This window comes from Silurus meridionalis, chromosome 25 (genome assembly GCF_014805685.1).
Source record: "Silurus meridionalis isolate SWU-2019-XX chromosome 25, ASM1480568v1, whole genome shotgun sequence".
Classification (NCBI taxonomy): domain Eukaryota; kingdom Metazoa; phylum Chordata; class Actinopteri; order Siluriformes; family Siluridae; genus Silurus; species Silurus meridionalis.
The window spans coordinates 2678833-2701756 of record NC_060908.1 but is presented as its reverse complement, the minus strand read 5'-3'; the positions used below and the strand labels follow the sequence as shown (position 1 = coordinate 2701756).

The following is a 22924-nucleotide window of genomic DNA, read 5'->3' as shown; positions in this document are numbered from 1 at the left end:
ATAACTTGCCTTCATGCTTGACACCTAAACGGTAGCTGGGGGAAAAATATTTAACTGGGGCTGTTAATTGGCTGTGAACCTCAAGCAGTAGTTGGTTTTGTAAGCAAGGGTCAGTGCTTTGAATCTGATGCATGCAGCCACTGGAAGCCAGTGGGGTGGTTTGGGAGAACTTAGGCAGGTTGGACACAAGTCATGCAACTGCATTTTGGATCCTTTAGAAGTAGACCTGCCAGCAGAGAGAGTTGCAGTGATCTGATCTCGAAAGGACGAGTCACTGAACAAGTACCTGAGCAGCTTGCGTGGATACGAATGTTCAAATCTGTCTGATGTTGTAGAGAAGAAACAGACAGGAATGAGTCACATTAGAAACCATTTTGATTTAGTTGATTGACCATGGTCACCCCAAGATTGCGAGCAGTGGCTGAAGGGGAGATCGACAGTTGTGTAGTTATTGTAAGATCCTTACATGGAGATGAATCACTGGAGATGATCAGCAGTTCAGTTTTGCTGGGATTGAATTTGAGCTGATGAGCAATCATCCATGGTGAGATGATAAGGCATGATGTTTCGGAATTTGGTAAAAAATAATTTAGCTGCCCACTCCTTTCGACTTGACTTTTCTTTGGTCCACTTATTGGTAAGGTAGAGCTCAATGCAATGGCAAACGTCAAGAATGAATGTCTGTGCATAGAGACGATTGACTCAGCTTTAGCAAAGATCAGTAGTGTTTGGAGTGCGCCATCTAGTGGATTAAAATAAAATGCAGGGTATTGTAGGAAAAAGGGAAAAAAATGTAATAATTTTGTAAATAATCGCCAGAACGAATTAAACAAACCAACAAGACAGATGTGGTCTGAGGGGTATAATTTGCTTACCACTGACATAAATGGACAATCCATGCAATATAAAGTCACTTTCTGTCATAGGCCAATGTGTGCTGTTTTCTATGCTCTGTTGTTTAGTTGTGTTATGTGTAATCGTGTCCTGTACAGTCCATCATTGCCTGTATTAAATGTACACTGTTAAACCCGATTAAGCAAACTTTTCTGATAAGATTCTGATAACAGGGCATTTATTTACGCTTGTGATTTGCCTTCCTATTCTCAGGGCTGTTGGATAATAAAAACACCTGACCAATCAGAATCAAGAATTCAGTGCAGTATTTTAATGCTCATCTAACATTCTGAGAATTTTCACTGTACTTTAATTGTATTTTATAAAATATCATTACAATAAATCCAGCCATTAGGTTGCACAAGCCAGTGCACTCTTAGTGCCGGTCTGAAGCCCGGATAGATGGGGAGGGTGGTGTTATGAAGGACATCCAGTGTACAACGTAAAAAATCAAATATGCGGATCACGAATCAGAATTTCATACCGGATCGGTCGACGCCCGGGTTACCAACAACCGCCACAGGTATTGTTAGTCACACCATGATGTTATGGGAAAGAGTAGTGGAAGCCAGGCTGAGAGAAGAGGTGACCATCTTTGAGCAACAGTATGGTTTCATGCCGAGGAAGAGCACTACAGACCCAATATTTGCTTTGAGAATGTTGATGGAGAAGTATAGAGAAGGAGCTGCATTGTGTGTTTGTGGATTTATAGAAAGCATACCAGAGGGTGCCGAGAGAGGAGTTGTGGTATTGTATGAGGAAGTCAGGTGTGACAGAAATATGTGAGGGTGGTGCAGGACATGTATGAGGACAATGTGACAGCAGTAAAGTGTGCAGTAGGAACAATAGACTGGTCCAAAGTGGAGGTTGGACTGCATCAAGGATCGGCTCTGAGCCCTTTCCTGTTTGCAGTGGTGATGGACAGGTTGACGGACGAGGTCAGACAGGATTCTCCGTGGACTATGATGTTTGCAGATGATATTCTGATTTGTGGTGAGAGTAGAGAGCAGGTGGAGAAGATCCTTGAGAGGTGGAGGTATGGGCTGAAGAGAAGGGGAATGAAAGTGGAGGAGTGGAGAAGTGGAGGAGTTCAGGTACCTGGTGTCAACAGTGCAAAGTAATGGAGAGTGTGTTAGAGAAGTGAAGAAAAAGAGTGCAGGCAGGGTGGAGTGGGTGGAGAAGAGTGATAGCAGGAGTGATTTGTGATAGAAGAGTATCTGTGAGAGTGAAAGGGAAAGTTTATAGGACTGTGGTGAGACCTGAGATGTTGTATGGATTAGAGACAGTGGCATTGAGTAAAAGACAGGAGGTGGAGCTGGAGATGTTGAGGTTTATGTTGGGAGGCACGATGATGGACAGGATTAGAAATTGGTTTATTAGCGGGACAGTGCATGTAGGACGCTTTGGAAACAAAGTGAAAAAGGCTAAGATGGTTTGGACATGTGCAGAGGAGGGACATGGGGTATATCGGTAGGAGAAGGCTGAAGATGGAGCCACCAGGAAGGAGGAAAAGAGGAAGACCAAGATGGAGGTTTATAGATGTTGTAAGGGATTACATGCAGGTTTAAACGAGGCAGATGTAGAGGACAGAGTAGTATGGAGACGAATGATCAGGTGTGGCGCCCCCTAATGGGAGCAGCCAAAAGAGCATTAGGTATTATTTATAAAGATGATGTTCTTTATAACTACACTGGAGAAAAAGCATGCTAATAATGAATCTATTAAAATATAATTTTTAGAAGAAGATGCCAAAAACGCTCGCTTGTTTAAGTGTAAAGTGTGAGAGATATAAAAAAACTTGAATAAGCAGTAAAAAAGGGAAAAAATAGGGAAGAAGGGTGAAAAGGAAGAACGGAAAATGTGAATAAAGCAACTTGTCCTTGGAGGTGAATAGGTTGTTAAGCCTGTGGCAGCTGAAATAATCATCTGAAGAGGTCTGTGTGGTGTATGTGTATGTGTGAGACTTTACAACAAACACGCTGACCTTTTACCAATTATCCTGAATGAACATTCCCAGTAAACACATCAGCAATCGTTCTTAAATCTTTTTTTAACATTGGGATTCAACAATGGCCACTTTTCACCAAGGCCTGTGGTGTCCATCTATGCTCCTCACTTGCACATGGCAGGAGCAGCTCAGATACAGAGACTGTGACGCCAGTAATACGTGTTAAACACATGAGAACCAAACAAAAATCGAAAACCCATATATACGGACAAAAGTTTGTGGACGTCTGCCACTTTAAGCATCCAAATAAATCCAATACAATTGTCTCCAACTTCAAACAGTTTGGGGAAGAACCACAAATGGCTGGAAAAGTCAGGAGTCTCAATAATTATTTATACTTACTGTATATCCAGCACAGCACCTTTGGAGTTTTTCCATTTTTAAAAATCACGTCTAAAAGATAAACAAGTCTGTGAAATCACACAAACCATAGAACATTTGAAGAACATGTGCACGTATGAATGCGTGTGCACATGTCTACACACCAGGTCTCTTTCACCCGTGACCCAGCAGCCATATCTGAGTCACAGATGCCCTTGGTGACAAAGTACCAATGTTCCATCCTTTTGTTATTGCAGCACACGTCTTTCTTTCATATAGATATTTTATACTCACATTATGGACTCTACAGGCATCTCCAGAATAAACGACAGTAGATCCTTCACAAAAAGCAATTACATGATTAGAGATGTTCTACTGTAACTACAGTATTGTATGTTTTTCTTTTCCATTTCTGTTTTTCATGCGATTTGTTTCAGAGATTAATTGCGCACTTTGTTCAATTTTTTTAAATCTACTAGAAGATCTGATCGTCCCAATGAGTTTAGAAAACTGGGCCCAGATCTTAACCGCCATGCCGAAACAAAATGGTCCTGCCGACGTGTCATTTGATCCTTTTTACGTTTATTTTTGTTCCGAATCCATTAACATAACAACGGAACATAGAGTTTCTTCTCGCCGCCACGTAGATGACCGTCTCTTTGGCCTTTTCTAACTGTTTGTGCTTTTGTGTGTTGCTGATTACGTGGATATTAATACGAACGCGCTCCTCGGGGCTACGTTCTACTGTACGTGGCACATTTATAAAACGTAATTAAGGCTCGAGGGAGGAATTGATTGTTTCAATGTGCTCCTTATTAAGATGTTTTAAACAATCATGGTGTGACCAAAAAAACAACCTAAATCACATTACGACATTATATTGAACCCCACAGTTTGTTGCTGCCTCGCATAGATGCGAGTCGTTAGATGCGACGTGCGAGTGCTGGGATCAATTAGAATGACACATGCGGCTGTTTGTGCGCATAATTGATTAATTTCTGTTGCAACTAACTCCACACACTCAGAGGGACATTTATTTATTTGGCAAATGCTTTCGATCAAGAATATCTGGATTTGTTGTGCCGGTCTGGGCAAAGCTAAATGTAGCTACTTTGGACAATAAAAAATAAAAAAATTCTGGGTTGTTCAATTCAATAAATTTTTGTTTTGATAGCACTTTTAACAATAGACATTGTCTCGAAGCAGCTTTACAGAGTTAAAGCAGTATATAAGAATGTGTATATTTAGTGCCTAGAAGTTTGTTACTTATAATTTAAAGTTTCTCTCTAATGAGCGAGTTGAGATAGTGGCGACTGTGGTGAGGAAAAACTCCCTGAGATGGCACGAGGAAGAAAACCTTAAGAGGAACCAGACTCAAAAGGGAACCTCATCCTCAAAAGTCCATTCATTACAGTTCCATCATTGTTGAAGTGTACTGTACAGTGAAAGGCGCTTAAATGCGAAACTGTTCATGCAACCTAAGCCATTGTAGTAGACTGTTAATTAATTACAGTACGAATCCATCCTCAAAGTTCTTGAGTTGACATCTGTGGCATCGTGCTGTGTGATAAAACTGCACATTTTAGAGTGGCCTTTTATTGTGGCAGCCTAAAGCACACCTGTGCAATAATCATGCTGTCTAATCAGCATCTTGATCTGCCACACCTGTGAGGTGGATGGATTTTCTCAGCAACGAAGAAGAATTTACTAACACAGATTTAGACAGATTTGTAAACAATATTTGAGAGAAACAAGCCTTTTGTGTACATAGAAAAAGTCATAGATCTTTGAGTTCAGCTCATGAAAAATGGGTTTGTGTCAAGTCTCAAATCAAGCACCAAAATCCGCCATTTAAAACCATCCGTGTGGAAACATAGCAAAAATTTCGTTTGGAGTCCTGATGATTTACATCATTTAAAAACACCATAATTACTTTAAAACATGCTCGATGTTGAGTTTGTTTTTTACTAGTAATAAACACGCATTTGCGTAAAGCATCCATATTTGTCCATGTTGATTAGAGTAGTATTAAAAACTTGAAAAGTATTAATTTAAAGGTACAGAGGTTTAATTTCAGGTTTAGAACATAGAAAAATGTGCGAATATGTATGAGTTAACTCACGACAATCAGGCGATTAATCACGATTAAATACACACACACACACACACACGCTACATATTTGTATATACTGCATATTCTTTTTCTTTAATTCCAATATTTTCCTTTCTTTATTTAGTTACTGTAAAATTTAAATTTTTTCACAGAATGTTTTACTCTTCAACTGATTGTAGTACCATGTAAAGTCATTTACAGTGCTAATTGGATTATGACTTTAATTATTATCTTTGTCTCAATAGATGAGCTACTAGTCAGTTCTGCATCAGTGGGTCAGCTCTCTTCTTAGTTTTGATGATGACGCAATACTCAGAAGCTTCAGTCACAAATTAACAGCTGCTAATTGCTCTGTAAAAAGAAATATATATTTTTTTTCAACCATTGTGACCATTGTTCTGCACCTGACCTTAAGCTGACAAACACTTTTTATTACCAAGTGTCCTCCAGGATCCTATACAGCCATGAAGTATTTATATAATTAACTCTCATGGACCAAAATACATTTTGTGCACGAGATCTGAATCTGGAAATGGTAGAAAGTTAAAACTAGCGTCTGCACCTCCTAATTAAACTGTTATCCTCACCCATAAACAGGACCTAGGCTCTAAAATGAAAAGAAACCTGGTCGGTTAATTTACCTGCTCATTATTACGAATGATTAATTTACAAAATAAAAAATTTAAATATCAGTGAAATGAAAAAACTTTTTACTATTGTGTTCTTTGTATTTTTCTTTGAAAGGGTCTATTTTTATAATTAGCTGAATCGTCTATTGTTGGCACCGAGGGACCACTTGACGAGGACAAGGTGATGATGTGGGAGGGGGAGTATCCAATGGCAACAACGATTGGATTTCGGTATAAATATGGGTCTTTCTGTGAACGCAGGCAAGACGGAGAAGCAGGAAAAAGTTCAGTGAGAGTCAGACCTCGGTTCGTGACGATGGCAACGTGGGCTCTCTCTTTCCTCTGTGCCTTTGTGGTTCTGTCACTTTCCTCTGCATGTTACATTCAGAACTGCCCCAGGGGAGGGAAGCGCTCGTTCCTGGATGCCGTGCCCAGGCAGGTAAGTCAAGCGCCAGGGATGTGACGATAAATCGTATGTTAATTGGTATTGAGATATCCAGTTGGTATAAATAGTACAATGTGTTTCCGAACATAATCATGCTTTTTTGTATCGCTTTATATTCTTTATATCCTTTTAATTTGTAAATATTTTATACAGCTTAATATTGTAGGAGCTTTGAAATTATTATATTCAAGATAAACTTTTTTTTAACATTCATTAAACCTTTACGTTGCCTTCTGTAAAGTTCTGAAATGACCCACACATCATGCAATGAACATCTCATCTGTTCCAATCTCGGTTTCCAGTGTATGCCGTGCGGTCCTGGGGATAAGGGCCAGTGTTTCGGCCCCAGTATCTGCTGCGGAGAAGGACTGGGCTGCGTGATCGGATCTCCGGTGACGGCTCGCTGTTTGGAGGAAGAGTATCTGCCCTCACCGTGTGAGGCTGGAGGAAAACCGTGTGGACCGGACGAGGGTCGCTGTGCTGCACCCGGGGTTTGCTGCGACTCAGGTGAGCTTTTTGCTCATCTTATTCATCATATATTAATTGGTATTTTAAAATTGATCTTCATCTAAAAAGTTGAAATGTGTTTTATTGATTGCATAAGACACACTGTAACGTTAATAAAAATTTCTTAAATGTAGAAATTCTGTTTTCCCGGCGATTTTAAATATATATATATATATATATATATATATATATATATAAATCTTTTTTTTCAAATCATTAGTGTTATTCTTTTCTATTTTATATGGAACAGTGTATGCTGCGGTTTTGCGGCAACAAATGCAGTAATCATAATTTGTTTTTTCAATATTAATATGCGTAACATTCGAGTGTTATATTGAAATGACTTATGAATTCTATAGTATTGGTGTACTTAACTTCATGCCATTCTTCCATTTCTTTGTGGGCGTGTTTACGCACAGACGGCTGTAAGCTGGATTCAGACTGCATGGAAGGAAGTGAACATGAAGACACAGATGAAAGGAAGAGCTTCCTGGGCGGGTCACGGGGAGAGCTGCTGTTGCACATCCTCCATCCCGGCAGGGCACGCGGTCCATACTAAACTCCTTCAAAACACACATACACTCGCAGGACCTGGATAAAGCTTACACACACCTACAAACATTCACACTGAATATTATTTACTCACCCAATCAGTACACGGACACGATTTCTCCACACGATTCACCCCAGACAGATACGAACGTGTTTCCCGCTCGATCGACTGCATGTTGAGATGCTTACACAAAATATGCACTGTATATGTAGTGTAAATACAGTATAAAGCCAATAAAACTGCTCTTGAACTGTTAGAATTGGTTTGGAATTTATAAATCGAACCATACCAAGTTAAAACATGAACTTGTTTATTGTCTGTAGAATTTTAAACCCAACATAAAACCATGCGTTGATGAACATTACACCCAGCTGTTTATTTAAACACCTAGCCGAATTAAACGAGCAAAGAAATAATCTAAATAAACGATCACATAACATGAAAAATCAAATGGAAAAACAAACAAAAAAAAAAAAAAAATCACAAAAGAACAATGGAATCGTGTATGCACTGGTTCTCTGGATCGATTTAGAAATCTGGAAAAGTTAATCAGGGCATTTGTGGAATCTGGAGGTATTTTCTTCTATTAAATGATTCACTCTTAAATGAAAGATAAGACCAATAAACCATTTCTTTAAAGTAGAATTCCAATGATGATAAAAACATTTATAGCAACAACGAGAACAGTGTTATTTGATCTTTCAGAGCACAAACAGGAAAATCATAAAGCGAAAAAAACTGGCCTCTATGTTAAAGGAAAACTGGCCAAACTGAGAATTATGGGATGGATGTAAATAAGTGTTTGAGACGAAATAGAAAACTTAAAACCATTACACAGTGGAATATTTATGACTCTTGAGGTGAAAAGGATATGCCTGGACCACCTTAATTATATTTATGAAAAGACAGGATGTGAGGGGAAATTTTTTGGGGGACTCCATGTTGCATCATTTCGCTTATGATTTGAGGTACATGAGGTCAAAGGTCACAGTTGTGTCGCCAGCATCATTCTTCATGGCTGGAAAAGAAACAAAAGAGGAAAAAAAAAAAAAAAAGATGAAGGCATTTTGTGTTTATTGGGTCAACCACCGACAAATTTTAGTTACATCACATCAATCACAGCGTACCTCTTGCTGTCGTTTAATGGAAAAGCGATCCCAGAGTTGCAACAGCTGTGCTCCGGCCTGAGTCTCCAGCTCCTGCACATGATATAAACATGAAGACAAGTTTAAACCTGCTCAAAAATATATATATATATATATTTATATAAATACGTATTTATTGTACTGCTAGTTATAATCACGACCAGCAGAATGCATTTATAACGCGTTAACGCAAATTCATTTTAACGGTCCTGACCATGACCCACCTGACCGTCCCGGCTGATCTGTACTTTCTTGTTGTCGTTCCAGGGGTTGAGGAGCTGTTGAGTGACTTGGAAAGGGAGACTCTCTTTACTGATCCATTCCACACTAAAGAGTCCTCCCAGACCGGTAGAACCCCAGTCCTTACACCGCTCTGAGCCAATCTCCGTACTCATCCGAGCATAACCCTGCGTTTGAACACAATAGATATATTTTTAAATATAGAACATGATTGAAAACACTATAGTAAGCAACTGAAGAATTGTATTTGTTGCCCTGATGATCTATTGAGTCTCATAGTGCACCTGGAAGTGTCCAGAACCTTGCACGGAGAAGATAAGGAAGACGGTACTGTTCTCCTGGAAGGCTCGGTTGAGTTTGTGCTCATTGTTGGGGGTAGTGGACCAGATGCCCCTCTGCTGTGAGAGCTCTATGTTCCTAAGGTTGCTGCTCTTCATGATGAAGTAACGCACCAATTGTCTGGGCCTCAGCGATGGCGACTTAGAAGCCTAGAGTGGATAAAAAAATAAAAATAAATTATATATATATATATATATATATATATATATATATATATATATATATATATATATATATATACACACACACACATATACACACACACACACACACACATACACACACAATTTTAAACTACAAAGCCTGTGCTAAGGTAAATAAAATGTCCAGATGCATCAGGGTGAAGAAGAGCCTCTCACATTTTCATGACGAGATAAAAAAAAATCTAAAATGGCAGCTTACCTGCAATGTTTCTCATTAAAACCACTATAATGTCAACAAAACTGAACTAAATTACAGGATGTTATTATAAATACGATTCTCCAGATCCGTCACTGTTTACCATCCAGAATAAATACAAGACATGAACGGAAAATCATTTGAATATTTCTTTATATATTTAATGGTTTAGAGAAAATCCCATTTCAGTTTGATACGTTTCTTGAATTGAAAGATCTCCCTGTGAGTCGAATGAATTTAAAATAAGTTTGTTTCAATACCAAAAAAATTGTTGTTTTACCCACCCCAGCTACAGCTGACATAAGAACAGCTGGTCCTTTTGTTGAGGGTGTGGACGAGAGACTGGGACTGGGACTGGGACTGGATAAGCTGGGGCTGTCTGACTGGACTGGGAGATCGTCATCAGCTGAACGTTTGTTAAAGACGGCACCTTTATCTCTTTGGCTCTTAAACTGAGAGATGGCGGATGACACTTTTGGAGACCTGAAAAATAAAACAGTCATAATATGATCTTAAAATTAAACCTACTTAAGACCTAAAAGTATAAGATTTGTGCAAATTCTTTATAGTTCTGGAAGTCTTACCTGTCTGGTGTGGGAGACTCAAGTCTTTGCTCCATGGGACTCTTGTGCCCACTGTTACTCCGCCAGCTGTTTGATTGATGCTGAGGTTCATCTGGACTTATGGGTTTGGGTCTCTGTCCGATTCCAGTGGGCTGCTGCAGGCCAGCTTCCTGCTCTTCGGCACTCAGCACTGAAACCACGGCCCGGATTGTCACCTCGTCCAGCTGGGACCACGGCTTAGAGGGGCAACGGATCCTCCTTAAGAACAGGCTATTCCAACGCTGCCTCAGCTGGAACACCATGGACGCCATCTTCAGAAATGAGAGAAAAGGATATAAAATACACCGACAGGCAAAAAAGTATCATCATGTTCCAAAAGCCACAACAAACATTGTTGGAAAAGCATTCTGCACACTAGACTGTAAAATAAGATCAGGGAAATAAATACTTTCTTAAACAGTAACCACAACAAAATAGCAGAGCAATAAATAAAAACAAAATATGAGAAATAGAGAGATGAAAAAGAAAGGGATGAAAATGTTCTATGCTCTGTAAATTTTAGCATGCAATAAATAAATAAATAAATAAAACAAAAGTTTTTCCATCTTCATACCTCCTGATCCAATTTGAAGTTAAGCCACTCATCAATCTTCATCTGAGCCACTTGCTCTGTGGTACGATCCTCACTTTCACTGTCACTGCTCTCACATTGAGCATCATCTAGTATTGAAGATGTGCACAAACCCATACACACAGAGAATTTATAACTGTCCAAATCAACACTTACAGCTATTTATGTATATTATTAAAAATGCTCGATCGTTTTGGTGATAGTTGGTTAACCTTGGGGTGTGGAAGATTCCTGAAGCGCAGTGCTGGGCAGTTTGGCACTGCCCCCAAACACTGCCACGGTGATCGGAGTGACCACGGTGCAGCAGCGGACGCTGGCTGTCCTGTGTGCTCGTGTCATTTCATCATAGATTAACCAGTCTGTAGGTAGAGACTGAACTGCTGCTGCTTGGCCGTTCGCTAGCGGGATCTAAAACAGGAAATCCGTCACATCTGCACACATCTTTTCAAACATCCAGCATTTAAAACACAGCAAATGTTCTATGTTGGTTGGAACTGACCTTTTTGTATTGTGGTTGGCTCAGGACAGATGTCGGGTGCAAACGAACCTTCTTCTCTTTGGCACCTTGGAGAGTTTGTTTGTCACGGTTTACATGGATCACGTTAGGGTACACGCCCGCTACGAGCGCCGCCTTCACCACCGCCCAGTTCTCAGAGTTCAAATTTACATCCCGGATATCGCTGCAACCCCGCGCCCGAACAAAACCTGAAAGCCGAAGAGTGTATTGAGCTACTCTGGTATAACAATAGTGCTGTGCAACTGGTCATCTTACTAGCTGGTTCAACTGTGGAGGGGTTTTCAGAGCTGGAAACAAACTATGGTCAGCTCATGGAGTGTTGTTGATGTACCTATGGCACGGAGCTGGCCCAGCAGCTGGGTGCGCATCCTGATAATGATTTCCATGGTGGCCTGTGACAGGAAGTTCTTCTCACAAAAAGACCTCTCCCAGCCATCACTGCGGGCCTTCTGCCATGCCTAAAATACAAAACACACATAAATCCAGGGAAAAAAAACCTATGATTCATGGTCTAGATTGCGATCTCTAGATTTGTCTAGTAAAGTATCAGGCAGTGAGTGTCGCTACCTGAAAAGCCCGGAGCAAGGCCATGTGATCACTGAAAGTGTTAGCAGTGAAGCATTTCCTGCACAGCATGGCGGCTCGTTTTTGTGAAGCCTGACCTGGCAGCACAAACGGCTCCCTGTAGGACAGCATGCAGGCGATGGTTAGGATTGGGTCCAAGCACTTCAGCACCACTGCACATAGCACCATCTTCCCCAGGTGCGGCTCCACAGGAAGGTCGGCTAGGTGGTAGCCTAGCTCGGTCAGGTCCTCCCATGGGTCCATAGCATCTATGGTCTTGGAATAAATTTCAAATACAAATATACAGAATAATTGGAAAATCCAGAACTGGTGCAACATCAAGAAAAAAGTTTCTGGTGATTCTTATAATGTGTTTTTGTGATGAAATTCATAAGTTACGTTGAAGAATAAGAACACGAACACACTAATAACACACACAAAAAAAATAATGTTAGGAGCTTCAGCAGAGCCAGACAGAGTTCTGAAGTGGATCGGTGAATTCAACTTCGTCAATGATCATTTTAACAGACAAAATGTAGGCAGTGTAAAATAAAACTAATGCAATTGGTCAACATTCGTAGTTAATACCTTGAGCATTTGCACAGCGTTCTTGACAGTGAGCAGTGGTGGTGGCTCAGGGGCTTTGGCAAGAAACTCAGCGATGGGGCAAGTAATGGGGGCTAAAATTTTAGTGTGAAGACAGAGCTCCTAAAAAACAAAAAGAGATTAAAAACTACTACTTACTCGCTTGTGGCATTCAGTATGAAATTATTCTGAAGATATGCAGAATGCACATGTGTGAAAACATACCTGCAGAGGCATACGAAGCAGCTGAGGAACCTGATACTCCAGCATGTTATTGAAGCGCAGCCGGCTGAACAGATGAAAGCAGATTCCCGGCCTGCAACGCCCGGCTCTAGAGCACCATAATGTAAAGAGAACTTCCTGTATTAGAGTGGTATCTTAGCGATCACAGGCCTTTATAGCAGTACAACGATCAGGCATAACATTATGACCACCTGCCTAATGTTGTGTTGGTCCCCTTTTTGCTGCCAAAACAGTCCTGACCTTCGAGCATCAACAGCATGAACTTCTTCAGCAATTTGAGCTACATGAGCTCGTCTGTTGGATCAGTGTTATTCACTTCACCGCTCATAATGTTATAATGACATTATGTTATGCCTGATTTGTGTATAAGCAGTTTTGATTGATTGTGTTAAAATGTGTGATTTTATGCACCTTCCTTTACGCTGTAGTGCGCTTGCTTTTGATATCCACACCATCTTTAACATGGTCACATGATTCAAGACATCGTAAGCTTTCTGTAAAATAAATAAAAAATAAAACACACACGCACACACACACACACACACACACACACACACACACACACACACACACACACACATATATATATATATATATATATATCTGATGTAACAAAGCAAGTTGGCATAATTTCAGCAGAATGTTATAGTCACCTCTTTAACTTTGCCGGAATCAATGACAAACACAACATCGTTGACGGTGATGCTTGTTTCAGCAATGTTTGTGGAGAGAATCTTTTGAGGGACAAAGAGAAACCATCGAGATCAGAAACAAGAAGGAAAATTATCATCGTGGAGTGTTCAAAGTGTGTGAGAAAACAAAAAAATTTACTCACGATTTTGCGAACTCCGCTAGGAGCTGTTTTCAGAACTTTCCTCTGATCCGTGGTCTGCATGTTGGAGTGCAGAGTGAACACCTGGTACCTGAAGGGCAGTGAAAAGATATGAATTATGATTGAATACAGTTTTGCATATTTATTTATTTTTGAATAAGTTTTCAATCTTAACATGCCCGTGCTGATGAGCTGCAAATCTTTTATCGTCAAAAAGGATGCGGTCTCGCAGTCCAACTATCTCATCATATCCTGGCAAAAATATCAACACTGCACCTAAAGAGAGAGAAAAGAGAAATACACAATTCAGATTGATCAAACATTCTTTACTTACCAGTAACACACCAGGAACAGCGTCCAGCTTGAGAACATTAAACAACATACAAACTATTAAAGTGCCTTTTTTGGGTGTTGCTTTGGTGTCTATAGTGTTGCAGGTATCTGCTATTTTTGTCGTGTGTGTGTGTGTGTGTATGTGTGTGTGTGTGTTAAAAAATCAAATTCACTTCGCTTTGCAAAGAAAATACACAAATGCAATTTTTCATGACCCATTGAAAAATAAATTCCTGATCTTCATCCTTACTCTTACCTTCATCAGAGCTTTGACAGATGTTAAAAAGCAGGTGCATGATAAGGTCTAGGTCCACCTTCTCATCGTCAAAGCTGTGGTGGTAAGCCTTGAGCAGCTCTTGGTCCTGAGCGCTGAGCTCCCCGCTGGATGACTGCACCAAGGATGACTCGTCCAGCTGACCTGCCTCCAGAGACGAGCTGCACGGATATAAACAATCTTTATTTTAATATTGTGCCATTATTGAGGTATCTTTTTATTTTTCAATATCTGTGTATATGTGAGAGAAACAAGGGCTAAAACCTGGTCAAAAGAAAAACAGCATTATGGGAAGTTTGCTCATAAAATAAAATGTAATAAAATAAAATTAAATTAAAAATTAAATTAAATCAAATCAAATCAAATCAAATAAAACAAAATAAAATAAAATGAAAAAAAGTAAATTAAATTAAATTTATTAAAAAAAAATATTAAAATGAAATAAATTAAATTAAAACAAAGTTCTAACTTAAATGTGTTCTACAGTCATGCTTGTTTTATTTACAGCTCTTGGTCTGTCTACTTTTTTTTCCAATGCAGAAAATCACGTTTTGGCAATAATCAAATTAAACCTTAAAGCCTGTAGATAATTTTTTGTTGAATTTTCTATAAGTACTCACATGTGTGACTCCAGCAGATCTACTGCTTCAGTCTGGTTGAAGTGTTTGGCCCAATCAAGAGCAGTCCTGAAAAAAATTAAGCATAATATTTCAGTAATAACACTAACAACATTAATTCTACAGATAGTTAACAGCAGCTATAACACTGTAATTACAGGACGTTTCACATCATAGCAATAGAAGGCTTAAAAAAAGTAATATTCATCTATGCATTATTCTTTCATCAATAAAAATATATATTTTTGAAAAAATAAAATGGCAAATTCTGGGAATCTATTATAGGGTGGTAACAATATCTCTGCTTCAACGCTGATTGTTTTTGCCATTCATATACTTCCCCTTGAAGTTTTATTGAAGTTTACAATTGTATACTGTAATGAAATCTGTTCAGCTTTGTCCTCACCAGCCATTAGAGGCTTTAACGTGCACATTGGCCCCCATGCTGAGTAGTTGCTCCATCTGGCTGATGAAACCTCTCCCTGCAGCCACCATCAGAGCTGTGGCACTCGTTTCGCTGTGCCTGTAGTCCACTGAAACAAATACAGGGGGGAAAAAATATGAAGACACATTAACAGGACATGCCAAGTTTAACACAGAAGTGTAGCTGTTAAAGCAGATAACAGCGTCTAAGCTTGAGCGGGTCTGGGATATACCGCTGATGTTCTCGTTGACGATTAGGTTAAAAAGTTGCACAAAGGCATCAGCTTCCTGCTGCAGAAATACGCTTGAGATGCAAGTGTCCATTTCCTTCAGCAGCCACGGCTCCAGGGAGGTCACATCTTTCTCGTTCTGGAAAAAAATGCAGGCAAGATTGTGTTATTTTGGTGGCACGTTTGTTGGCATCTACTGACTCATGCTTTATCATCCCAGTAGAACTGAGTCTGATTAAAAATTACCATCTGGCTGAAGACACTGTCCCCGCCATTGTCCAGCAGGTCAGTGTCCTGCAGGACGGCATCAGACTGCCGGGTTTTCCTCGAGTCTGATGGGGATACGCTCTCCTTCACCTCACACCACTCTGTAAGGGATGTCTGTTGCTTTGCTTCTGCACAAAACACAGACACACAGAGACATAAATTAATGAACATCAAAGCAAAAAAATACTGCTGAACAGCTTTTTGAACAACATTATAAAAACCTCCACTCTTCTGGGAACATGTTCCACTAGATTTTTAGTTATGTTTGAGGAGATTTTTTTTTTCAACAGGTACTGATGTAAGTGATATGAGGAGGGGGTGCAGTCAGCATTCAAATTAAACCCAGTGGTGTTCAATAGGTTTAAGGTCAGAGCTCTGTAGCAGGCCACTCAAGATCTTCCACTCAAACCCATGTTATATAAAAAAAACATTAATCTTCACTCCAACCCAGGTATCTTCATGAAGCTGACTTTGTGCACAGGGGCCATTGTGATGTTTGACATGTTAACTTACCTTTTTGGATCTCTGCCTTATATTTGGCCATGTCCTTGTTTGTGTAACCAGTGGTCCGCAAAATGTCTTCCAGAAAAAGCGCTTTGACTTCATATGGCCGTCCTTTGACTTTGAAAAGAGAAAAGAAAAAAAACAGCTTGTTTCAGGGTCACATAAGGTTAGAAATTTAGACTATGTTTGCTTAATAAGACAATATATTAGCTTTTACTGATATATATATATATATATATATATATAAAAGGATTACTTATGCAACTGGATGCTAATTTATTTCACTCACTGTATATAATCGGGCAACGTCCGAAATATCTGATAAAAAGATCTACATCCAGGGCAGCACTGGAGAGAATAAGCTTAAAAGAAGGCATTTTCTGCAGCACGTCCCGCATCTTGGTCAGAAGAAAATCGGTCAGGCCGTCTCGCTCGTGAACCTCATCCTATGGGGGAGAAAAATAAATAAATAAATAAATACAAAAATACAAAAAATAAAGAGTCAGATAAACGGTTAAGATAACGAGGGTTTGGTTTTTATGAAAGTATCAGAATAAAGCAGTGTTTCTTTGACATGCAGGAAGGTCCGCTACAGTAGGAGCAGACATGCTTGAAAAGCTACGATGGTGCAATTGTGCCATCAGACATACGAATCAAAACTGTGGGTTTAGATTAAGATTATTTATCCCAGTACATAATCTAAAATATATGCTCACCACAATGATGTGTGTGACAGTGGAGAGGACAGAGTCTCCAGCCATCAGTGTTCTGAGCAGCACACCACTCGTGCAAAAGGTCAGTAAGGTTTTGGGAGAAACTCTGGACAAGGGAACAATATTTGATTATCATAAACACTTTATTTGCAATTTACACATAACGTTAAAACCCCGTAACATGCCAGATATCTCACTGAAATCAAGAAATCACATAATAACCATCTTATTCATCAGAGATAGATGTGTACATTAAGGTCAATGCTTAAAGAAGGGTACTTATTATTATTTTTTCTAAATGAGAAGGATGGATGTTCTAAATGAAAAGGATTATAGGACTGAATTTAACAGCTGCAACTCTGGATGAATGTATGCATGTACAGATGGTAATCCAATGTAAATAAGAAGAACTTTTAAATGAGAGGAAAGAGAAAGCAGATGGAAAAGGGGTTATAAGCAGAGTGGAAGGATGTATACAAGAGAGATGTACAGACAGACAGACAAAATTGCTTGTCATTAATAATTATTAATGTTTGTGATCAACATTTGAAAAGTTTAAATATTTAAAACAATTTTTAATAAAATGCCTGATTGGTTAAGTAGCATATACAATAATACTATATAATATTCTATAAATAAATAAATCACTAAATAATTCATATTAATATTAAAAATCATTTGTACTGTTACACCTCTAATATACAGACAGAAAGACAAAAAAGATGACTTGAAATAATGAAGAAATGAGCAAAAAGAGTGAGTCAATGGATTAGTGGATAGGTGGATTGGGGGTGTAAGACTAAATAGGATAAATGGATGCTAGAAAGGTGGTTTTAAATAATGAATTAAATAAGAAGAAAATGTAAATGGATCCATGGATAGACGAATTTACGAATTAATGGATGGTTGAATGGTTAGATGGATGAAAGAAAAGGATTTTCTAAAAAAATAAAAAATAAAAAATAAATAATAAAAATAGCTTTCTAAATGAGATGGATGGAGGAAAGTGCAGCTGTAGATGGAGAAAAAAGGTGGATGAATAAATGAGCTAAATGGATGGAGATAGTCAAATTCTTTTTCTCCTTCAGTTAGAGTATACAGGTGCCACCAAACGCTAACCAGTCATAATAATGTAAAACCATGCTTCGTCATTCTACCTGCTCTCCAGACGGATCTGATAGCCGATGGTCTGTCCAACGCTCTCTCCTCGCTCTGCTGCTACTCTCTCTGCCACAGCGATGGCCGCAAGCCTCCTGGGCTGCGTACAGAAGATCCGACAGGGAATTCCTTTCTTGGTGCAGTCGTCTAGCAGGAACTGAGGAATCTAGAAAAGACATGCACAAGGAGATAGCTGATTTCTTATAAAGCCCTTCAATTGACCTTAATAACAATGACTGAGATCTATTATTAAACCCCATCCACATGCATTCACACAGCTGCACATGCGAGCTTCACCTGGGTGGTTTTTCCTGAACCCGTTTCACCCACGATCAGCACCACCTGGTTCTCCTTGATGGTAGTCACGATCTCCTCCTGCCGCTCGTAGACTGGCAGCGATTTCCGAAAACCATCCAGCTCAGACAAACCTCTCCTCTGGGGAACCTGAGGGATGCCGTTATTCAGTCGGCCGCTCGTTCTGTTTTTGTCTCGTCCATTACCTGGGGGGAAAATGTTTAATTCTAATGTTAATACTATTGAACAGAGAAGGGAAAAAAATTCTGTTTGACCATTTCTCATTTCTCTTCACAGACACGCAAATAAAACAACTTGAATCTCAGTGAATATTTGCCTCACAGACACAATAAATATTTGAATAGAAAGCTTTAGATGTCTTTTAATACTTTTACATCAAAACAAATATTCTCTGACCATGTAATCATTTTGACAGTTAGAAGAGGTAGAGTTTCTCCCGTGTCACCTCATTAACTGTCCGTGCGGAAACATAAAAAAAGTTACGTTTAGTGTCCCGATGATGTACGTAAACACCATAATTACTTTACAAGAAAGACATTTATCAATAACATTGTGTTCATGCTCGGAGTTTGGTTTCACAATGAAGATGAAGTGGAACATCTGGACATTTATAGATTTGTTTGTTTGAAGTAAATCTTCATACTGTCTAGTTTGTTACATAGAAACAAAAGGACATGCATGTGTTTCCTAAAAACCATAAAACAAGTGGTTCCATATTTTTGACAGTCAATGTGTGTGTGTGTGTGTGTGTGTGTGTGTGATTTATGTACTGTATATAAATCTATATTTATTTAACTCCTTATTTTCTATTATTTATATAGATTTTTTTGTATACATTATTTTAGTTATTGTCAAAATGACATTTGTATTGATTGTCCAAATTAACTCGGATCCAGAAAGGCAGGACTCACGTGATGAAAATGGAATTTAGGACACTTTTTTAAAAAGAAATCTTTACAGTTCACGGTTATAAAACAAATCTCAGTTTAGTGATTCTAGTTTTAACATCAATACCAGAATTATAAAATAAATTAGTGAATGACATTAAAGTGTTTACTACCAGCTTCTGGAGAAACAGCAAGCCCTCGCTCAGTTTGCTGAAGTAGATCAGTGCGCTCTTTACTAGTAATGGGGAACCTCTGCAGCAAGTTTTTGACCACATGCTGGGAATTGTGGGTAAGACTAAAGGTCATACTGGACTGCGCTGACTCTGGACGGTCTTTTTTCCAAATGGTGAGGAAGCGGTGCGTTCCTTTACTGTAATGACACAAGCGGTAACACATTAAATGCATTCTGTTCAGTCGTATAAAGGCAGGGAAGTCAGGTAGATACACTCACCCTCTGCTTTTTGAAACGTAACCCAGGGATTGTGCAAGGCGATGTATAAATGCTCTCTCTGTGCTGGTTAGTGAAGAAGGAAACTCCATCGCTGTGTGTTTGTACAGATATAAAAGAAAGTACATTAATGTTTAAAAACCCTGTTTTTTACTTATTCATTCCAATTTATGGATATATCTACCAGAAGGCAGAAAAAAAAACATTTCTGATGGCGTCTTCTGAGCCATTTAGGCTGAACACACCTCTCTGGTCGTTGTACTGGAATCTCTCCAGCGCAATGTTCACCGCAATTTTAACTTCTTCATCAACCCTGATGTCTTTCAGTCCTTTGGATTTTAGCGAATTGGACAGCTTTGATGGATTCATGTTTGCTTTCCGAGAGGCGGCGTTTGACTGAGACATGACTCCTTATGAAAGAGAGAAAAAAGTATATATAAATGATATATAAACAGCTGCTTTAGATGGTTTGGAGTGGAAGATCTCCTGCTATAGAGCTCTCAACCCTATTCAACACACTTGTGGTATGAATGTGACTTCACACCAAATCTTCTCACAAACATCAGTACCTTACTTCACTAAAACCATTGTGGCTGAATGAAATTTCACAAATCTCCACAAAATCTGTAGGAACATCTTCCTGGATGTTCAATAAGAAGCACACATCAATCTGATGGTCAAACTTTGTTCATATTCTGTACTGTATAACATTTATGGATACTACAACATTAAATTAACTAGAAAAAGACAACAACAAAAGCTTTCGATATCTGACGAGACCCAGCAACGTTATCAAACTGATCATAACTCAATGTTTTATATTTAATGACAAGGTGATGTTTTTGTGCTACCTGCTCTGCTATACATCCTTCAGCTAGTTCTACTGACTCACAGCTAGCAAGAATGCGCTGGTAGATAAAAGAAATAGAAGCATTTATGACAGATTTTAACGTCATTAGTATTGTGTATTGCTATAAAAACAACTTAAATACTTTGTATAATTTCACATCTGAGTAAATTTTTTACTTACTTTATGTTGTGTGTTGCACTAGCATTCAGATTCATTCACACTAGCATGACAGACACTCGGCGGCTGTGTCTCAAACGGCTTTGTTCTTAATGAAGTGCGCACTAGGCGGCGTTTAAAAAACAGGCTTTTCATGCCCTATGTAGGGCGCCTATAAAGATAATAAGAAGTCATTCTGCCTTGTTGTTGTTTGAATGGTTACCGCCTACTGGGGGTCAAGTGCAGATTCAGGAGATTGAGACTGATGGCAAATATATTTATTCATTCATCTTGATAAGTAAATCAACTTTTACATTGTAAATGACACAGGAAATAAAAAAGGAAAGGTTTTTGGATTAGATTTTATTTGTTAAAATAAAAACATTATAGAGTTTGTCTCATCAACATGCTGAAACTTTTTTATAATGATGATGATAAAGGTGTTAATATTTCTACTACTACAATAATAATAACATTGATAATAATAATAATAATAATAATAATAATAATAAGGATGATGATGATAATAATAATAAAATAATAATAATAATAATAAGGATGATAATAATAATAATAATAATAATAAGGATGATAATAATAATAATAATAATAATAATAATAATAATAATAATAATAATAATAATAATAAGGATGATGATGATAATAATAATAATAATAATAATAATAATAATAATAATGATGATGATGATAAAAGTGTTAATATTTCTACTACTATTATAATAACATTGATAATGATAATAATAATAATAATAATAATAATAATAATAATAATAATAATAATAATAATAATAATAATAATAATAATAATGATGATGATGCTGATAGTAATGTTAATTCTAACACTTCTTCGTTATCATTGTTGTTGTTTGTAGTAATAATAATTACAATTATAATAATATAAATATGATGATAGAATGATGACGATGAATACAACAGTGCTGATGGTGATAATACTATCACCACTACAACTACTACTCCCACTAATAATGATAATATCACAAAAACGTAATCAATAACTGAGGAAAAAATTTAATTAAATGAAGAAGAAAGCAAATGTTTGCATTGTCCTGAGACACAATGAGGACAAATACTTTTTTTTTTAAACAAAGGTTTATATTCAAAAGAGATTTATTTGGTTTCCACACATTTCTTTATTATCTATGACAAATAATAAAAATGGTGCAAAAGACAAAAAATAAACATGACACCAGTACAAAAGTTTTTCTAAACGTAATCTAAATATATGATTCACTCTACATTCTTCTTTTAGTGTATAACTACATGTACATTTTTACTTGCAGGAATCCTTTTAGTTCCTGTAAATAGGGCCACAACACAATATGGCTAAACGTTTGTAGACACCTGTCCATATGATCTACTGATGTGATGTAATTGAAAAAATTGCCTCTGCTTCTGCAGTTAAAATAACCTCTGTTCCACTAGATTTTGGAGTATACTTGAGAAGATTTGTGCTGAAGTCCAGTACTGATGTAGATGATGTGAGGAATTCTGGGCTTCAGCTGGTGTTTCAGTTAAGCCCAAAGGTGTTCTTAAAGTCCAAAATTAACACACCATATCTTCATGAGGGTCTCTTTGTACACAGGTTCATTGTTTTAGGTCCGATGAGGAAAACATATTATGTAATGTAACAATATAGAAAAGCATCCAATACAATTGTGAGAACAGTGTGATCATCAGGTGTCCACATACTTTTGTCCATGCTGTATATTTATTTGATAGTATATTACTAAATAATAAATAAACAGTCTAATAAACTGTAGTGTAACAGCTTCCTTTTTTTTTCCAATTCAAAACACCTTCAAAACACTTCAATGACACACAATCACACCCATTCACATTTGAGAGCATCTTAATCTCCATGCAGGACATTTTTCCACTCATCTTGTCCTTGGAGACTGAACTGTAGTCTCTTCTGTCTTCGCCACTTCGCTCGACGATTCTTGAACCACACCTAAAAGTGCATCAAACTGTTTATTCACAGACTTTTTAAACACCCGACCATTAAGATAAAGAGTTCCAGACTCCATATATTTATGGACGGATGTCATAAGTTTTGAAGTCCTTTCATAGTTTGATGATAGCTCTTACCTCGACTCTCTCCTCTCTCAGGTGAGTCCTCTCGGCGAGTTGCTCGCGAGTGTGTATGTCAGGATACTGGTTCTGCACAAACAGCTCCTCC

General features: G+C 38.2%; 2 protein-coding genes across 4 annotated transcripts; one reads left to right on the top strand and one right to left on the bottom strand.

Moving 5' to 3' along the window:
* Positions 1-1947: 1947 nt before the first annotated feature.
* Positions 1948-7961, top strand: LOC124379307 (vasotocin-neurophysin VT 2-like). 2 transcript variants are annotated; one of them, XM_046839570.1, is made up of 5 exons: positions 1948-1988; positions 6081-6146; positions 6227-6404; positions 6713-6917; positions 7337-7961. In XM_046839570.1, the coding sequence occupies exons 3-5, from the start codon at positions 6282-6284 to the stop codon at positions 7474-7476; spliced, it is 468 nt and encodes a 155-aa protein (XP_046695526.1). In that variant the 5' UTR covers positions 1948-1988; positions 6081-6146; positions 6227-6281; the 3' UTR covers positions 7477-7961. The 2 variants fall into 2 exon arrangements, with proteins under 2 accessions (XP_046695526.1, XP_046695525.1); XM_046839569.1 differs by lacking the exons at positions 1948-1988; positions 6081-6146 and having other exon boundaries at positions 6157-6404.
* Positions 7764-20806, bottom strand: LOC124379306 (3'-5' RNA helicase YTHDC2). Of its 2 annotated transcripts, XM_046839567.1 has the most exons (32): positions 20728-20768; positions 20549-20605; positions 19943-20107; positions 19701-19791; positions 19423-19619; positions 18345-18547; positions 18047-18213; positions 16893-16995; positions 16466-16622; positions 16186-16293; positions 15652-15800; positions 15409-15544; positions 15159-15285; positions 14756-14821; positions 14118-14296; positions 13708-13804; positions 13532-13619; positions 13350-13430; positions 13108-13190; positions 12679-12784; positions 12457-12576; positions 11872-12144; positions 11636-11762; positions 11287-11492; positions 11000-11195; positions 10770-10876; positions 10178-10467; positions 9878-10076; positions 9140-9343; positions 8840-9022; positions 8598-8669; positions 7764-8488 (listed from the first exon to the last, which is right to left on the bottom strand). In XM_046839567.1, the coding sequence occupies exons 2-32, from the start codon at positions 20562-20564 to the stop codon at positions 8483-8485; spliced, it is 4302 nt and encodes a 1433-aa protein (XP_046695523.1). In that variant the 5' UTR covers positions 20565-20605; positions 20728-20768; the 3' UTR covers positions 7764-8482. The 2 variants fall into 2 exon arrangements, with proteins under 2 accessions (XP_046695523.1, XP_046695524.1); XM_046839568.1 differs by lacking the exon at positions 20549-20605 and having other exon boundaries at positions 20728-20806.
* Positions 20807-22924: the final 2118 nt, after the last annotated feature.